Raw genomic sequence first — 19,849 nt, 5'->3', positions numbered from 1 at the left:
ACAAAATAATTATCCACTTGTCTATTTGTTAAGAGCTTTTTTCAGATCATGTGCACTGGTAGGAGGTGTGCAGAACTCAATTACACCTGCAAAGGTGAAAAGGACTCCATTGCCTTGGGAGCTAAGGAACTGTAACTACTAAAGGTTACAACGACAAAATTCAATTATTTTATTTAAGGTTAAAGGAATAGTTCAACATCTTGGGAAAAATACACTTACTGTATATTTGCTTTTTTTTGTCTCCCCCTAAACCACAAACTGACATTTTGACTTTGCTGTTTTTCTACAGATTGAACAAATGAGATAACAGTTTATTAAGTGAGTTTTTAAACTTTAGAGAGCGCCAGGCTGGATGTTAAGCCCTGCTTCCAGATTTGATGCTAAACTACAGTAATTGGCCACTGGCTTTAGCTTCTTCACGAATGTCTTTCACCAGTTAGATGTTTTTGGGTTTTTTTCCATGATAGCAGCATTACAATAAATATCCAAAGTCAGAAGCTAGCTAAAGTAAAGGGGAAGGTAAAACAACAAATAAAATCAAAATATACAGTTAAGATAAGACACTGAATTGAAACAGTCTGAGGACGGGAAATCGCTCATGATTGAGGGTCAGACGTAGATCTTGATGTGTTTTACCAGCCAAAAAGGTTGAGAGCCACAGGTTTGAAACATACTCGCCATATCAGTCCACATACTCAAAAAGAAAGTGCTGCTGTTTAAGTTATAAATCTTTTAGCAGTGACCTCAGTGAAAAGGCTGCAGGATGAATAGAATTTAAGATTTAATACTCCACCTGCACACACGTTACACAATCCTCTTTACTTTTAAGGTCAAATACGAAGTAGCAAGTTTTCAAAAAATGCCCTTTTAAGTTGAAAAGGCAGCAGTTGGCCTTTTATAGCTCAGCCCGGTCGCTGCTCTTGACAGACAGAATTAACCGTCACTCCTTCTCTCGCTGGCCGCCACAGGAGCTCGTATTTGTGCTGAAACCCAGCCCTCGTCATCAAAGTGGGATTATTGAGTTGATTTTGTGTGGCAGCCACCGGTCAGGAGAGTGGATGGAAGTGAGTAGGAGTCCTTCGCAGCATAAAACATATGTTATAAATATATCCAGCGCACTGATTCTACATGAGGAAATTATCCCTGATTGAAACTTGATGAAAAACTCCTGAAATAAAAACGACAGTTGATATTCATGTCCGGTTTTGCCTCTGATTTACAGTCCCCCTTCAAAATGGCCACACGTAAAGCAGGTGTGGCGCGAGAGAGAGAGAGAGAGAGAGTTATCGCCTGTGTCTGCTCCTCGTGTCGATAAGGGATATGGCAGGAATATGAATCGCTCTCTGTTCGGCGTATGATAATAAGGCTGTGTTGTGATGGTGATTTGTTGGAGCGGAGTGAAGCGCTCGCAGTCGGTACTTTTCCAGCAAAGTGATGAGTGACAAACAAAAGAAGCCAAACCAAAACAAAAGACCAAATCTATGGCAGAAGATTGAAAACGTGCAAGGACTTGTTGTACAATTGATTGGATGTGACTCTGAAGCTGTGACTCAGAGATGCTGTGTGATGTGAAGCGTGTGCTGTACCTCTCTTGGCACCGTATAAAAGACTCTGTAGGTTACATTCATGTGTTTTGTGACTTTATTGTATTTCTACCTGATATATTTTAATCTTGAATGTTAATGGTGTTCAGTTAAACACTTTTGCATTTATGTAAAACCTGCACAGAGGAGTAATATAAAATATCTAGATAATAATCAACTAATAAATCAATCCTATATAATTTATTATATTGTAGTCCAGTGCTTAGTGAATTATAATAGAGTACATTATATATTCAGTAATATCAAATATCTCAATATTTTTCATAATATCGTTAAAAAAAATGTATTTCACTGCTTTGCTCACTGTACATTGCAGCATCGCTTATACCTGAAACATAGACTACAATATTATAATTAATATATTATGAAAAAAACGAACAACTGAAACATAAAATACAGTTCTTTTATAACTGTATTATTTTTTATAGTTGTGTTGAGACTGCCGTTGGTTGTAGTAGCAGCAGCTGCAGCATTAGCAGTCCTTGTTTGTAATATGTCTACTCACTTAAATTGGAATTTAATTACATTTTTTTTGTCCCTTTATACAATGGGACAGCAGGCAGCTGGCTCACATGACGACTAACTTTGTTAACAGCTAGTCCTGATAACACGTCAGTGGACTGTTTCGGACATATAATATATTAGAAAACATTAGTGCGTGCGGATTTGTCTCCATCCGTCGTATTTGTTTTTATTGCGATGTAGATTCTGTTCTGCACTGTCGTTGTGCTGTAAATAAAAACACCTCTCATAATCCGTGTCCATCTCAGACACTAATCTCATTACAACAGTACAGTAGACTTCCTGACAGCGGCAATTTTCCAGTTGATTGTAACCGCTCGTATCTTTAAAGATCAACATCAGCGGTACTGATGTACTGTATCTTCAGTTGTCTCTCCAGCAGGATTTTGTCTGAATCATCACGTTGATCACGGAACCAGTTGCCATTAGATATCAGATGTGCTCCCTCCATCTCTATTTGTGTTTTTACTCATTTTATACATTTGTTTTACTTATTTTTATTTATTTTAATGCCCTTTTGTACAGCACGTTGGTCAGCTCAGGATGTGTTTAGAAGGTTAACTCCAAATATCGCTTACTTCCATACTGTTTTAGGTTTGTTTTCCAGCTCTGCACTGACCACTGAATTATCTGTGCTGATCTGTGTGTGCATGCTCTGCATTAGAAAACACTGTGCATAGAAATGCGTGCACTTAAGGCAATTACAAAAAACATCTTTCAGTCAGTTATGTAAATTCTATGCAGATATGCACCTAGATTCAAACTGGACGCTGTCATTACTGTAAACAGATGTATAACCCAGTACAGTCAGTGTACTGTACTTTAACCTTGAATACTGTTAAACTATCACTTTTCATACAGACACACTGGTACTTGCAGCTTTCAACATTAAAAGCTTTCTAACTAATGTTAAAAAGGCAACCACGAGCTTCAGATTCGGTCGACTGAACAATTGCCAGCGTGCTCTGGAAGGCAATTTTTATTTTTTCCCCTTCATCTAGCCTCTCAGTGAGCATCTGGTGTGAGCATGTGATGCAGTAAATTTGGATTTAATAGTTGCTCTTAAAACTGTTCTCACCTCTGCAACGTCTCTGCCTCCCCAACAGCAAGAGAAGCTGGGTGATATCTGCTTCTCTCTGCGATACGTTCCCACCGCCGGCAAGCTGACCGTGGTCATCCTCGAGGCCAAAAACCTGAAGAAAATGGACGTGGGAGGCTTGTCAGGTGAGGACAATTGCCATGTGTGTGCATGTGTGTGCCCACTGACTTTCCCTCTGACAGGAGCTTTTGTCTGTAATTATACATGCACTGCAGCACTCACTTTGCCTCTCCTACATCACTGCTGGGTTTTTTACTTTATAACAACCACCCAAACACATCACTGGTCACGATTACATTTATCAGAGAAAAACATGACTCTGGCAGAGTTTTGCCCCCAAATATCTTTGTGCAGATGTTCAGATCCTGAGGAAACTGTACTGTTCACACCTAATGTTGTATGCAAGAAGCAACTGCAACCGCTAATGAATGTAGCACGTAATAATGGAGACAATATGCTGGGAGAAAATGAAAGACTGAGACATTCCTGCTGTGATGTAGCTCCAACAATTCTCTCATGTAGGATTAAGATCAATAGATGACATTTATCACAATATATTCAAGTCTGAATATCAGGTCTGATGTCATGGTAACCGAATGTGCCACTTGTTAAGGCAGAAGAGGGGCGGAAATGGTGCACACAACACACACAAACACAAGTTCATGTGTGGAAAACACACAAACAACACAGGGTCAATCTGTTGCCATCAAAGACGGGCAGATGTTCCACTCAGGGACAGATCTCTGACACAGTCCCAGGACGCCACACAAATCCACTGTGAGTTTGCAGTTAGAGACTGTTTTTTTTTTTATTTTTTTTTTTTAAGTTTCCGCTCATGAAAGTTTTAATGTTGTACTGTGAAGCGGAAATGAAAGAATCTAATTTTGTAAAATTGTATGACTCCTGTGGGGACGAGTCAGCTATGTGGGCAAAGGTGCATAGCGGAGCCAGCTGTGTGCACATTACAGCTTCCAAACACACCTCAGTCAGTCTGTGATTATAATAGGCACACTAAACACAGCCACACAGCCATGCTCACTGGGGTTCAACCTGGAACGGGTTTTTGAAGAACCACATCTGCCAGAAGCCGATATTTTGTCCTAAAACACTAAAGTTAGAGCTGAAACGAATTTACATTAACATACATTAATTACTTAGTTTGTTTATCAAGCAAAAAATACTAAAGATTTGCTTTTCCAGGCTTTTAAATTGTGAGAATGTGCTGCTTTTGATAACTTTATAATACTCTTAATTGAATATTTTGCTGTTTTGGACGCCATCTTTGTCTCAGGAAACTTCCAATGGGACATTTTGCATTATTTTTACAGCTTGTATGGACTAACTGAGTGAGTAGTCTTGAGTTTCAGCCCTAAAGAGCCTCAGCAACCAAAGACGGGCTGCATGTCGGTGCCAAAACCAAAGTACAGTACAGATATGGTAAAGTCTGAAGACCCATTCTGCACAAATTATCACATAGACTAAATTTACCTTAAGATTCACCACTAAAATCCAGCATTGTAATGATGAGTTTGACGTTTCCCTTTGAGCATCACTGTAATATTGATCAACTATACAATGTCTGATAAAAAAAACAAACAAAAGAAAAATGAGGCATCACATTCAACACTCCGGATCTAGACAGTATTGACTGGCCATATTTGATCAGACACACACACACAAACACACACACATGACCACACAATGAGCCGGCCCCTCTCCCTCCCTCCCTCCCTCCCTCCTCTCCTTTGACTTTCTTCGGTGGTTTCATTTTAAATTCTCCGACGCGCACTTCCCTCCTATGGTAATTTATGCTGCAATTACCATACACCTGGGTCCACTTACTTTCTGCCTGACAGCCCAGTCTCTCCATATAAGCCTTAACATCCTGCAGTACAGTAACACAGCGCACATTAAAAGCTCAGAGCTCCCTTTCATCTATCAGAACCAGTGCGAGCAGCCATTTGGCAGAAAAAAAAAAAAAAAAAACTCCCCCGCTGCCATTTTATGCTACTGGCATTAGCTCTCACCTGTGCCCATTTGCATCGTGGGATTGTCAACATTTTCAGTCATCAGCCACAACGACAGGCCAGAATGAAAAAGGTGTAAATCTGTTCACTTTGAAGGGCAGGTTTCTCCCTGACAGAGATGGGAAATAGCAGGGAAGCCAGACAGTTTGACACCATGTACTGTATGTCACATTTAATTGGAGCATGTTTTATCCGTGTGCATTCGTCTGTGGGTTTCGGGGTGAATTATTAGCATACAGTAATAGCATGTTTCTAATTACACACAACCAGAATATACTCCAAATTGCAGTTTGAGATTTGATTTTTGTTAGTTGCGACTGCTTTTCTGCTCCAAGAATGGACTTTAAAGTGCAGCAGATGGATGAAGTAATGGGCAGGTCTCTAATAACAATAATTAGCCTACATCCACAAGGCGGCTCAGCCAGAGCTTAAGGAGGAGGACAAGTAATTGATGGCCTGGGATCAGCCTTCTCCTCTATTGTCATCCTGTTTACCATGCCTAATTATGGCTAACAGAGGAAGATGTGGGTATTATCATTAACCAATGTATAATCAGAAATAATTCTTTTGATTGGCTCCTCATGAAACATCGCTCCAAATCTTCCTCCGTGCTGTGTTTCGTAGAAAAAACAAACTTTTTAAATAATGTTTTTGAAAGTGCGGTTGACCCTCGGTGCCCCTCACGATTGCTGCTATTCAACTGCGGTGATGCACCGAGCACCATGCTCTTTAGCTGTCGTCTCAAAATAATCCCAGCCTCATTACAGACGAGTTACTCCTCTCTGCACTTTAGCTGGCTCCACAGAAATGTAAAGCTCCAAATACATATCCATTGTGTTGAGTTGTAAACAACCAGAGGACGGTCTCATTTTACAGTTTTCAAAACAGACTAAAAACTATAAAGTGAGTTTTAAAAGCCAGTAATTGCAGCAGCAGATGAACTCATCCTGGAGTGAACACAGCTCTTTCTGCCTCCCACAGATGTATTATTTTATTTTGCACAAAAGTTGGTTAAAATGGTGCATTTCATGCTTCTGCAGTGCATCCTCGGCATGATGCACCATCAAAGGTGAGTCAGACTCAAGAGCATGTCAGACACAAAGGCTAAGTGTCTGGAAGCGACTCAGAATGAGGACATGTGGTCTTATACAGGTAGTGGCAGAAAAAGTGTTTTGTCCCACCCTCTTTGTACCTCTGAAGACGTCCCAGAGGGCTGTGAGGCGGCACATAACCAGGTAATGGCCCACAGTGGGGGGAGGTTATCAAAGCACACAGGCGCCATGTCGGCAGTAATGAAGCCGCGCTGCCCCGACCTGGTGCTCCGGCTCACCATCAAACCTCTCGGCTACAGGGTTTATTTGTTTTGTTCCTCTGGCTGGTCGGACTAAGAGGCTTTTTTCTCGCAGTCAGAAAGGCAGCGGGCCCGAGGGATCATTAAAATGATGAACAGACCTGAGAGAAGAAAGCAATTTGAAAGTGATTAGGGAATGCAGATTTTATTTTGCCTGAATTTCGCTTTGATAAATACAAATCCCAAAGATGTAGATAATGAGAAGCCGATGAGTTACAGATGGATTTCTAAGATTTCAGATAATTAAAATTCTCATTGTGTAAACAAGGCCGCAGCAGAATATCACAAAGATCTGGATCGCACTGTGTGAAGGTGGTTTACGTGGGTCTGCGCCTCTGGAAGACTCTCACTGTAAAGCGCTTGTGTTTGTGTGTGACATGTGTGCGATTCACCGCTGAATTGAGTGTGTAAAACTAAACCGACAGTCACCCTTGGGTGCACCCACCATGGCAAATCCAAAATGATGGGAGATGGGAAAGCTAAGATGACAGCCAGGCTATATTTAACCCTGCTTTGTACCGGTGTTCATTTGGCACAACTCCGCCGGCACCCGCAGCGGCCACAGTCGGTGAGCACGGAAATACTTAAGGAAGAAACAGATTCTGTGTTTGGTGTTATGTGTCTGTGCACGTAATAAAGTATTGTAGCTTCAGCTGTGACAGGCTCTATCCTCGCCAGAATAATCCAAATGACTCACAGCTGGCAATTATTCACAGCTTGAAATACAAACTACAAGTAACCACTTTAAAATTAGACCACTTTAGCAGCTCTACTTAACTCCGCAGCTGATTTGGCTCAGAGCTCAGCTCTTATCCGGAAACCTGCTTCTAGCCTCCTGGGGGAAATGTATGGACTACTGATAGCGCATCGCTTCATAAAACCATGGCCGGGATCCAGGCATCAGATGAGCTGCCCTTAGGATAGCGGAGACGAGCCTTTGCGCTGTGCACATATGTGAGGAAGCGCTCTGGCATCAGGAGCGCCGCCGTTCATCCATAAAATGGGAGAGATTACATCCGTCTGAGATGAGACGGCAGAATGGGCCGGATATGAGGTACGACGGGCCTCCCAAAACTCAATAATGCCAAACTCTCATCTGCTGGCCAGAAAGATAAGAGCGTCTGGATAGCAGTGATGTGGCGCCACAGGTGTGTTTCCTTCTTCTTTTCTTTTCTTTTTTTTTTCACCTGAGAAGGGTTTGTCTCTCATATTCCCATTCAGATGTTTTATTGTGTTAATTCAGGCACAGTCACCGATATAAGAGGATGCATGGCCTGTGCTGTACATGCTGCATCACTGTTGTGGCAATATTTCTAAAAATACAGCTGTGTGCAATGATAGATTTCATTGTTTGAAACTCCTCCCCCAAACAGTGATTGTCCAATTATAGTTTGGCAGTAACTATGAGCACAACAGGCCTTAAAGTTTGGAAGGTCTTTTCTTTTTAGTCTTTCCCAAACTACAATCACTTCAGCAAATGTGTAAGGAATGTATTTATTGATCTGTTCTCACCTGGCTAATGAGCTAAAGAGTTAGCATATTGTTATCTAACTGCATTAGTTTGTGGGGTTTATAGGTGCGAACAGAGTTCACCTCCATCTTCCTCCTTATTGGATTTGGGGAAGTTTACACTCCTATAACCCCAACCAACATTACCTGAAACAGAGTTACATTAGTTATGTTGTTATTAGTTATGTTAGAGAAAAAAATAAGCCTGACTTTACATGTTTTCTTATAATACTTACAATATTAGGTCTCACTGCCTGCTTTTTTTATACTTCTTCATGTCAGCTGTTCTTTGATTGTGTTTCAAATGCCATATTTCAAATCAAGACTAGTCCAATTTTGATGGTTCTTTAAATTAGCCTTTTTCTTAAAAATCGAATTCTTTAAGCACAAATCTCAAAGATCTCTTTTCCAGACGCTCTTTGCCGTTTGCTATTTCTCAGCTTTTGTGCTTGACTTTAGACCTCTGTGAAGTCGACCAGACAGAGGTCTGCCTACGCAAGATTAGTTTGAAATAAGTAGCAAAAGAACTGAGGAGTTTCTATGAGCGGCGACAGCCACCCGTGGCTGATCAGACAAAGAGAACCTGCTGAAACTTCACTCATACGGATCATCCAGCAGTGACAATGTGACAAGTGATTTATGGGAGTTCAGTGAAGAAATATAACAAAAATCCCGAAGAATAACGCTGAGAATTGTAAGAGTTGAAGTTGAAGACTCCCAAAGTTAAAGCTTCACGGTGTCAAACTTTGAACTAGAGACACTGACTTGATGGATGAAAACAGTATATAAAAGGCTGATTCTGCTGTTTGACAAAATACACTCCATACGGCTTGAGAAGTTTCTTATTTAGGTACAATTGTTTGTACTCATTTCCTGCATAAAGTGACAACCCACCCACACACACACACACAATCCCAATTCACTGTTTTCATCATCCCTGTACTCCAGCTCTTCTCAGCGGGAGAGTAATAATGGGCACCCACTCCATTAGGAGCCTGCTACCTTTTCACTCATGTCTCCTTCATCTATTTATGCTGCTGCTTTTTCCCTCTTTTACTCTGTTTGTGTGGTTTTCTCTCTATATTCATGTCAGCTGCCCTGGATGAGTCTGCCAGTCTGCGATCAGGTCCTTATCCCCCTAAATTGGATGAAAGATTAAGGGAGCTAAGCTTGTTCAGTGTTTGCTATTGCTTGAAATGTTCCAACTAAAAACTGAGTTTCTTCTTCAGAGCAGCCCCACACATATTTAAAAAAAAAAAAAAAAAAAAAACATGAAGCATAATAAAGACTTTGTTCATATGGGATCCAGGGATAAATCCAGATTATCAGGGCAAGCGGCATTTCAACAGCTAATTATAAGACCTGATTCAAAGTCTTCCTCCTCATTTGTTCCAGTGCACAACTCTGAGGTTCAGTATTTAGATGGGGCATCATTAGCCTCCGGCGCCGGACTACCTTATTAGCATCTCTGAGATTATTATGGTTATTTGTTTTTGTCTTTCTAAAGCAGCGTGTTGTCTCATATGATAAATGACACACAGTGTTTGTCATTATTTTTTTTCTCCTATAGCTTGTATATTGTTCATGACTGTGGGCTGAGGTCTGACATCATTAAGCATGATGTGTTCTTTCAATGTGGAACCAGGAATTTCAACAATCTGGTCACCCTGTAAATTTATGTACTTTAATTATATTCATTCACTTATAATGAGAGATGTCTGATTTTGATTTTTTGAAGAGTTGCTGTCTCACTCCAAGTTGTGGTCAGGTGCATCCTCTTTGCTTTACTTACCAACAGCAAGGAGGTCATGTTTTCACCTGTGTCTGTCTGTTTGGCTGCAGGATTATGCAAAAAGTACTGAACTGATTTGCATGAGGGATGGGGCGTTGGTCAGGGAAGAACCCGTTAAATTTTGGGGCAGATCTGGATCATTTACTATGAATTAAATTTTCTTTTTTTTCCTCTGAAGTCTGGTGTATGTTGTTTGACATTGGCCTTGGCAGAAGTCTGCACTCCCTGAGTGCCCTTCTAGTTTATCCTTGAGATGTGTCTAGAACTTGATTTGAGCCCATCTGTGGCAAAATGAAATGATTTGACATAGTTTAGGAAGGCACACACCTGTGTGTATGAGGTCCCAGAAATCACACTGCATGTCAGGACAAACACCAAGTATTGAAGTCCAGGGAACCAGACTTCCACAATAATAGACCTCCACAAGGGCACAAAACCATTTCTAAAGCTTTGAGTGTTCCCAGGAGCACAGTGACGTCTATTATTGTGAAATGTGAAAGGTCAGAACCACCAGGACTTGTCCTATAGTTGGATGTCTGGCCGAACTGCGTACCAAGGCAAGAAGGTGGGTTGGTTAAGGAGGTGGCCAAGAACCCAGTGGTCACTAGCTGAGCTTTAAAAGATCTTTGTGGAGATGGGAGAACTTGGTCCAGGCCATCTCAAGAATAAACATGTGAAACATATATTTTCTGACTTTCTAAATTAATAAGCACCACCTGCAGCAATAGATCGTATTTAGTGAGAATAAAGAGAATGAAGAAGACGAGGACATGTTCTTTGAACTGCAGTAATTATTGCGTCATCACTCATCTTTTGGATCCTTTTGGTTTTCCACTCAGAATTACAGTGGGACTTATTACATGCTTCAGCTGCCTGTACTTTTCATTAGATCTCTTTGAATGTGAAAATTAACCATCTCACCTTGTCCCTTTAATGGCTCAATTAAAGCCAAAAACCACTGTATTTATTTCACAGCTTGACAAGGCGATTACTTTCACTCTCCGCTCGTCAGTTTTCCCTCAGAGCCCAAACAAAGAAGCTAACTCGCCTCTCATCCAATTTAGTTTTGATGACAGTTTGGAGGACGTAAACAAATCAACAGAAGCAGCCTCACGTCATAAATGAAAGCAATGGGTGGTTTGCTGTTTTCAGACACACACTCAACCTGATTGCCACAGAGTGGATGAGGGTGGACAAAGCAGACCACTTGGGTGCTACTTGAGATGGCATTGGGACAGATGAAAATTAGGCTCTTGAATGGGGAAGGTGAACAGAGTAATGGAAGGAGACAGGACTTTCATGGCCATGTTTTACAACCATTGGTCATTGCTTGTTTTGGAGCTATTAATCCATCACTGTTTTGGATACTGTGGGTTTGAAGGTTGGTTTAAAGGTGCTGTAATCAATATTTTTATATTTACAGGGAAGATGTTTGTAAAGAGGGGTGGCAACCCCACAGATAATCATCACCTGACTCTGCAGTTCCCCTCAGCACTACAGAGCGTTTTAGCATCTTTCAGCTCATTGTTTTGGTTTCACAACACAAAGTTAGCGACTAGCTGATTTACATTTAGCAGCCACTCGACTCCACTTGAATAAAAATGTTTCTCTTTGTGTGCTGGATGTGCAAATGTGTAACTGATTGCTAGAAGAAACATTGCAAGTCCAGCATCAAACTTCATTCCTTTACTCACCCAGAGATGTGTCCAACAGTGGAAAGCAACACCAATGTTAACTCTTGGCGCTATCACGTCTTTTCCTCTACTGAAGTTAGCATGCTAACCAGCTAGCCTCAGCCCGTTACGGCACTTTTCAATAGCGATCCACTGCAGCCTCCAATCTGCCCTGAAGACGTAGCGCTGCTCAGAGGGCGTATTATAACCTCTTGTCTTGTAAACTCAAAGATGACTGAAGTTCTTGTCAAGATAATAATCACCACCACCCGCTCCCGGCAAGAAACCTTGTTCAGTGACAGAGAAAACTTACAAATAGTTTTTTTTTACTCCTATAATTAATTAAAGGACAGACAAGTAGAAGAAAATCAAAAACACAACAACAACAAAAAGTGAAAATATGTGTCAAATTATACATAATTTTTGTCTGCAGATCCATATGTGAAGATCCACCTGATGCAAAACGGCAAGAGGCTGAAGAAGAAGAAGACGACAATCAAGAAGAACACCCTCAACCCTTACTACAACGAATCTTTTAGCTTTGAAGTCCCGTTTGAACAAATCCAGGTACATTTTCATCAATTTACAGAAATAATTTATCCAATTACCAAAAGGTATTGTGCTACTCCGCGGGGACAAATTGTACTATAAAGACCAGTGAAGATGTGGTTTCATATAAGCAACTGATAAGTGGGAGCTCATTTACCAAATAATCAGTTTAGAGGCTTTTCATCATAACAGTATAATCAAAGGCACTTCAGTTTAAATCAGCCTCGGTTTTGCAATTTGACAAGCCAATTGCTGTGTGGATGTGATTCTCTGCACTTTGTTATCGCCTGTAGCATGTATATCAGTGCTATTTGTAGCATGTCTTACAATGATTACCATGGACATTATGACTTAGGTGAATTTAGCAAAGTGCATACACCGACAGCTACAGTATGTGGTGCTTTTGTCGATGCTTTCGCTGAGTTTCAAGACAAAAAAATCTTTCTCCAGATCATTATGAAACAATGGATAAAGAATGCATAAACTGTGCCAGAAAAGAATAGCAGTGAAAAACATTATCTCTTCAGGCAAGACAGTAATTGAGTCAAATTGATTAAGCCTGTCACAGCTCACAAATCACGGGTTTGGGTCCACGAGCCTCAGATTCAATTTGAACTGTGTTGATACCAATCAACCTCGTCCAAATCAAGCCCTTATTTAGTGTTGCTGATACCAGTAGGTTGGCTAAATTTGAATTTCTTGTCTTATCACCTAGAGCCAGGTTGATCATTAAATAATTATTAGTGCCACTGATTGAATCATAAACTTGTTATTGATTGGGTGTATTGAACACTCCCGAAAGAGAATGAGAATATTATGCAAGTTAAAAGCACATTTGAAAGACTTAATTTGACTGTGAAGAACCAGTCAAACATAAACGACTACTTAAAGAGGTTGTAGTAAATGTTAAACTAATGGACTGTTTAAACACCCTCAACATCATTGACAGTTCTTTAGGCCTCTGGCTGTATTGCATCTGATTTTAAATGAAGACTCAGACTTACTCCCACAATTTAAGCTTTGTTTGCTGTTTTAGAGGAAACAAATACAGTTTAATTTGTTCATCAATTTCTCAGGAACATTTCTTTATCCAATCCTGTTAACATTTACAACACATTATACAGACTGCTTATAGAGAGCTACAGATAAAGCGCTTTGATCAGCGGAGGCGGAGTGTTGGATTTGAGTTAACATTGACCTTGAGACTGTTTGTGTAATTAATTTAAAGATTTTAATTGTCTCAGAGATTGTGTGGGAATTACAAAGAGTGTTTTCTTTTAATTGGTCTATCTCGTAACACTAACAGGGTTTGTTATTGACTGAGGTTGTTTCACAGTCTCCTCAGCACAGATGCAATTAGCTGTGAAGCACCCAGTGACACCATTTAGATTCATTTGTTTTCATCTATAGTCTCTTACATAGTCACTTTTTCCCCATAATGGTACATATAAATTGTGAAACTTCCAGGTTTTTGAGTCGCTCATAGATGAAGCTTGAAATGTATACAACAATCTAGGTGATAAGAGCTAATTTAGATAGCACATTTTGTACAAAAAAGGCAATTCACAGTTTTTATATAATGCTTAAAATACATTAAATAAAAACACAGTACGTGAGGAAGTACATAAGACTATAAATAAAGACACAAATTAAGGATTTAACAGCAAGGTGAAGTAAGGTAAGTTAAAGTCTTTATTTAACCTTATTTTTAAAAAAAGATATTTATGTTTTGTCCTATTTTGGTTTGAATATAGAAAAATAAATGGTGTATTTTAAAGGAATAGTTCAATATTTTTGGGAAATATGTGTCTTTACTTTCTTTCTGAGAGTAAGATGAGAAGATTGACACAACTTTCATGCCTGTGCATTAAGTACAGAGCTAGCCTGGCATGGCTCACAATTCAAACATTGTTATTAGTTAAACATTGTAAATTTAATCCAAAGGGTTTATAATGAATTATGATTTGTGGTTTTACGTACCAATAGGTAACAATGAGGTTGCCAGATTTTGTTTTGTTAACCCATGCTACAGCCAAAGACGTGGCACCGAAGTTTATAAAGCTTCTCGTATTACTCTTGGACAGACAGGAAGAATGCATTTTTCTAAATATTGAATTAACCCTTTTCAATAATGATGATTATTGGTAAACCAGTTAGAGCAAGGGCAATACTGACTGGTCAGGGATAATTAATGAATGAGCCTGATAATTCCCCATGAAACAGTCTTGGTTTAATGAGTAATTTGAAGGTGAACTGTCCCTTTAAAAATCAACTAACCCCAACTGGCCATCTGGGAACCTTATTCAGTATTTCATTACATGGCGGATTAGGCATGGTCTTTTTGAACAGTGGTTCTGTGTACCTGCATGAGCACAGCGGTGGCTCCGTCTCAGTGTGCCAATGGATCGAAACTTAATCAGAGCTCTTTGTGCACTAATTCATATTCTCTGCCGGAGATTGATGCCCAGGTCACTTCTCTTTGCAGTGTCCCTTAGAATGAACACATGCTGAGGCTGAGTCACGGACCTCTGAGTAATCAAACATTCTGCGGTGTTTGGCTCTGAATATAACTGGGGCCTGGTCTTGAGTGTCAGTTACTGTTAATAAACATTGATGTCTGAAGTAGCACCTCATTGTCTGCATTACTGTTCTTAAATCAATAATCAGGGACACTTTCACATAGCTTAATAAACAAACAAAATATTTCCCACCCTGCAATATGTTGTTTCAGTGTAGTTCACCCACGCCACATCTAGTGGCTCTTTCTTTGAAAGATTCTCAGTCGCACTTTTCTAAACAGAACTTTTAAATAACTATAAAACAACAGAAAAACAAACGTAAGACAAAAATATATAATTATGACAATGACTATCAACTCTTTTAATTGAAGCAAACTTGGCTTTTAGGAGATGAGAATTAACTGTCAATACGCTGACGACACCTCTGTTTATTTTTATGACTCCCCGCTTCTTCCTCTCTTCCCTCTCTGCAGAAAGTGCAAATTGTTATAACTGTTCTGGACTATGACAAGATCGGCAAGAACGATGCCATCGGCAAGGTCTTTGTGGGCCTCAACAGCTCGGGGACGGAGCTGCGCCACTGGTCCGACATGCTGGCCAACCCCAGGAGACCCATCGCTCAGTGGCACGTGCTGAAGCCTGAGGAGGAGGTGGACGCTCAACTCTCCACCAAGAAATAGGCAGGGCCCTTTCAGCACCTGCCTTGTAGTACTCTTTAGCCAGTATGTGTAAATACCTCAGTGATATATGGGTCCATCCATGTAACCCCCTCTTTAACCCGCCTCACCCAGCTTTACTGCTCCTAATTTCACACACAGTCTTTATTGTTGAATCTCCCTGCGACATCCTGTCCTCTGCTTTTTTTTTTCTATCAGGTTCCCACTTTTCTCGCTTTCTCTCTTTTTTTTTTTCTTTTTTTTTGTTCCATTCTAATTCAGCAGTTTCGTTTTCCATGTTCAAGCCCTAAACTGCCCCGACCAAATGCCCCCTTCTTTTAAGCAATATGATCTGTATAGATAGCGCATGACTGAAAGAATTTATTGTACCACAGTTGTATATATAAGTATGCAGACAAAAATGATTTCTAGTTTATGTGTTTGTATGTTGTTACCCGTTTCCTAATCTGTGTATATCTTGATGTTTTTAATAAGATGTTCTATTTTAAATTATGTAAATGCAGATATAGAGGAAAGCCAATATTATATATCCCAGGATTTAAAAATTCTACCTTATTACCTTATTGCATTCCAGAAAAAAGAAACAAATTCCAACGTGCAAGACGCTAGTGGAAATATATTCACATTGTAAAGGACGATGTCTGGCTTTAAGTTCAGCAAAGGATCATCACAGACAAGACAAACAGATGAATATATACACACAAAACTCTAAAATACAAGGCCATTAACTGATATGGTTCTGTGGGAAAAATTATGCTGCTGGAAATTATACAAGCACATGATTTCTTACGACTTTTTGTACTTATTTCTCAATCAAAGGACCTATATGTTTTAGCTTGATGCACACCAGAAACAATAGTCAATACAATCCAGTTAGCATTTCATTTCTCCATATTTAGCAGTTTCCTCTAAGTGAAATAGGTCCTCGTTTTAAAGGCCATCGTTTCACTTCTTCGGGCTTGTTTTCTTTTCCGACAGTGGAAAATGTTGCCTCCAAAAAAAAACAACAAAACAAAACAAAAAAAAAAAACCACTCATTTCTTAACCCTTCAGCAACAAACCCCATGTGAAAAAGCACCAAGCTGTAGCCATTGTGTCCTTAAGCTCGTTTAACAATATTTTGTTAACTGCTTACTTTAAACAGCCTTGTCGTTGTTGGAAGTATATCGCATTTAGGCCGGGGTCCGATCTTTGAGATGGAGTTTAAAAAAAGAGTCGCGACTCCTGGTTTTAAGAGGACTATTTTTTAGAGCAATTCAACGTCTTGACTATTTTTCGTAAACTGCATGATTTTTTTTACAATCTTTACTAAAGGCTGGGACGGGGGGAGATCTACTGACACCAGGGGAAGCTCTTCTGATACTATCCCCTTGCCTTCAATCAGAGGAGAGGAAGAAAATCAAGAGTAACTTTGGGTCAATGTAACATTGACGGAGGTGAAGCGAGTTTCTAAACACTGCCATTTTCAGGGAGGTGACTCATGTAGATATCCTCTCTTCATGCACACTCCCACTTGCTAGTGGTTGTAGCTTTGGTTTATTGGGAACAATGTCTTTGGCTGCAATGGTGCCCTGAATCGCAGTCTTTGCTTTGCGTTGCCTTCTCACAGTGACAATAGAGCTAGCCATGTTTTACTGCCAGTTTTAACTTTTTATGTGGCTGCTGTTTTGCACTGGATGTCTTTGAACTAGCTTGTTGACTTCTTTATTAACCATTTCTGGACGATTGTTGGCTTGCTTTATTTCAGGACACCTGCAGGGGGAGCCAGAAATCCTCCTGCTTGATCGGCTTAATTAAAAATGAAGAAAGCAATGATGACAAATCAAGTTTCAGCCAACAGCAGTTGCATCTGTTTCGTTTTCATGTTGGCACAGGACTACACCAGGAGAATGCGAAATAACCGTAAAAGTTAATGGTCTGTGTAGGCTATTAGTCCATCATGTCCTTTACTACGGGTCCAATTAGGAAAGGAATGAGTTTTAATCCATGAAAACCATGAAGTCTCTTATCTTGGAGGAACCTCTTGCATATATTCGATGCTAGCTTCAGGAGGACTTTCTAAATGTTTTCAATGTTATTGTGTAGTTGATAGCACTATTATGAAAAAGCTACTTGTCATTCCATAGGAGTCTCTGAGGACTGCTTTGTGTATCACTGTGACTGCCGTGTGTGCTTAGAGATGTAGACTTATCAGTAGGTAGCGAAACCAGTTTGTTCTGTAGTGATGTCGTAGCGTTTAATGCCATTTTCCCTTCTACACGCAGAGAAAGAAAGAGAGAGCGAGAGCGCATGGCGTCGCCCGACTGCACACGGCCAAAAAAAGCAAAACAAAACAAAAAGACGTTTTATCCGAGTGCAAGCGGGTCGCCTCACACAGCATTTTGTTGAGCACTGTGCAATACTTGTATGTTCATCCCATAGTGTTAACGTGGGTGGCGTAGCCCGAAAAAAAAGATTCTAACCCTAGGTGGATGATTCCAGTCCAGAGAGATGTTTTCTCCTTTCCAGTGAGATGGTTAGGACACAGCACACGTAGATTCAGCTTATAGGTTGGAGCTTGACACCTGCTGACCTCTGTTTAGGGTTCCTTCCCTTTTCGCAGGTTTGTTTTTCTCTTCTTGCACACAGTTCCAGCATCAGAAGTTTCAGGGAGTATTAGTTAAATACCAAACGAGATTCTGCATTTAAATATCCCCTTAAAATGCCATGTATATATTTACATAATCATGTCAAAAATGTATATCTAGAATAAATATAAAGTGACATGAATATGATTATTCAGCCGTAAATATCATTCTATCTATCTATCATCCATATACTATATGTCATCTTTATTTCATTTTTCCTCATGGAGTTTTTTTTATTATTTGTTATCTGCCCTGTTGATTCAAAAACCCCTTTTATATTTGAGATGAAAACTCTGAATGTACAGTATAGACTGTGTTAGTGTAGATTTCTTTAAACGTGAGATTAGATGTACTTTGCACTTTTTTGTTGTAAAAAAAAGAAAAAATAGTCATTTTGTTATATTTTTTCAACTATTATGAATTTAATTCATAAACCTCCCTCTCTCCGATAGCATTCCAAAAACCATTGACTATACTTTAATACAGCAGCATTCCCAGTCCCTTTTCACCAGAGGGATCCCTTTATCTGACATGTTTTTACATACGTAGACTCATGAATTCCAGTACAGCTTCAGATCTAAATGTAAAAATGGATTAAGGTACAAGGTAAAAGGCTCTGCAAAAAATATTGCCTGAGAAATTCCGCATGAATACTAATGCAAAAAACGGTTGTACTAACGGAATTACCCGATCAAAGCTGAAAGAAAATATCAAACAGAATTCGTGACAGGACACGTGTATAAACGCATCAGGGAATTCAGTAATGGGCAGCATTGCAGAAACCCATTGGATTGGGAGGTGTGTGTGTGTGTGTGGGGGGGGGACCCCACAAAGCAAAAAGCCATTACCTGCACTGCAACGCAATGCTCCTCTTATTACGATTTCCTACCAAAGTATGCACGCATAATCAAATCCCCAAATTCTTCTCTTTGTAAAAGAAAAATATCAAGCTCTCTGTGTGACAAGGAACTCACGATTCTCTCAAGTGACACCGACGAAAAGCCACACTGACCTTTCAAAAACAAAGCTGTGTAAAGTATTAGAATCTGATGCTGTAGAAAGATCCTAGTTGCCTTTGTGTATATCAACTGCCTGCTTGAGTATTTTGTGTGTGGAAATTTTCTCTGTAATCTTGTAGAACTGTTTGGGGTGTTTTTTCCTGCCATATCGCTCGCAGTGACGGCGAGCCTGCTGACAGTTATATTTGCTGTGTATACCTTCATTTTTGACGAGGTGTTTTACAGTTTTGTTTCACTTTGTGTAGTGATTCACTCTGTGGAGTTTTCTGACTGTTGTTATATAACTTCATATACACAAATGATCAATAAAAATGTTTTATTTCCTGTTGATACAGAAGCTTATCATGTCATATTTTCATTTCAGGTGCACCAAGTCTCATCCAAGCATTTATCGAAGTAGAAAAAGACGCTGTCACTGCCTCTAATGGTACCTTTAATAACAAAACAACCTCGATTACTGTCGCTGCAGTGTTAGTATTGATTGGCAGAAGAGGAATGAGTCACTGCTCCTGCACAAACTCCCCTGTTGTCTATAAGAAAGGTGCCTGCTTGCATTGCTTGCATGACAAATTCTAGTTTCATTGATGATGTTTGCTTCTTAAGACTTTGAACTGGCTTTGAATCATCCACAGCAACCTGTTAGAAAGGTCACTACTGCCATCTAGAGGACGTAAAGGAGCATGCCACAAGGTATGAGCACAGCGATTTCGCCCTGAGCACAAATCAATTTCTATTAGTGAATATTCACTGATGTCTACTAGAGCCAGAAAACAGGGACAAGAGTTTGTCCTCAACCAAATGTATGATGTCGCATCGATGTGAAGATCGGCTGAGAGGGAATTTGATGATGAGATCACTCCAGGGAGGCAGATTTATAGATT

The 19,849-nt window shown here is 39.9% G+C and overlaps 1 protein-coding gene across 3 annotated transcripts in view; it reads left to right on the top strand.

Annotated features, from left to right (window-relative positions):
* syt1 (synaptotagmin 1) overlaps window positions 1–19,291 on the top strand; it is a 161,051-nt gene extending 141,760 nt beyond the window's left edge. For all 3 annotated transcript variants that reach the window (XM_022749480.1, XM_022749477.1, XM_022749479.1), the window contains 3 exons: window positions 3,233–3,350; window positions 12,011–12,144; window positions 15,119–19,291. In XM_022749480.1, the coding sequence (XP_022605201.1) occupies window positions 3,233–3,350; window positions 12,011–12,144; window positions 15,119–15,325 (459 nt within the window). In that variant the 3' untranslated portion in view covers window positions 15,326–19,291. The remainder of the gene's footprint in view (window positions 1–3,232; window positions 3,351–12,010; window positions 12,145–15,118) is intronic.
* The last annotated feature ends 558 nt before the right edge of the window (window positions 19,292–19,849 follow it).

Source organism: Seriola dumerili, unplaced genomic scaffold, assembly GCF_002260705.1.
Source record: "Seriola dumerili isolate Sdu_G_001 unplaced genomic scaffold, Sdu_1.0 BDQW01000138.1, whole genome shotgun sequence".
Classification (NCBI taxonomy): domain Eukaryota; kingdom Metazoa; phylum Chordata; class Actinopteri; order Carangiformes; family Carangidae; genus Seriola; species Seriola dumerili.
Note: the sequence above shows the minus strand (reverse complement) of the source record. Positions and strands in the feature narration are given on the sequence as shown.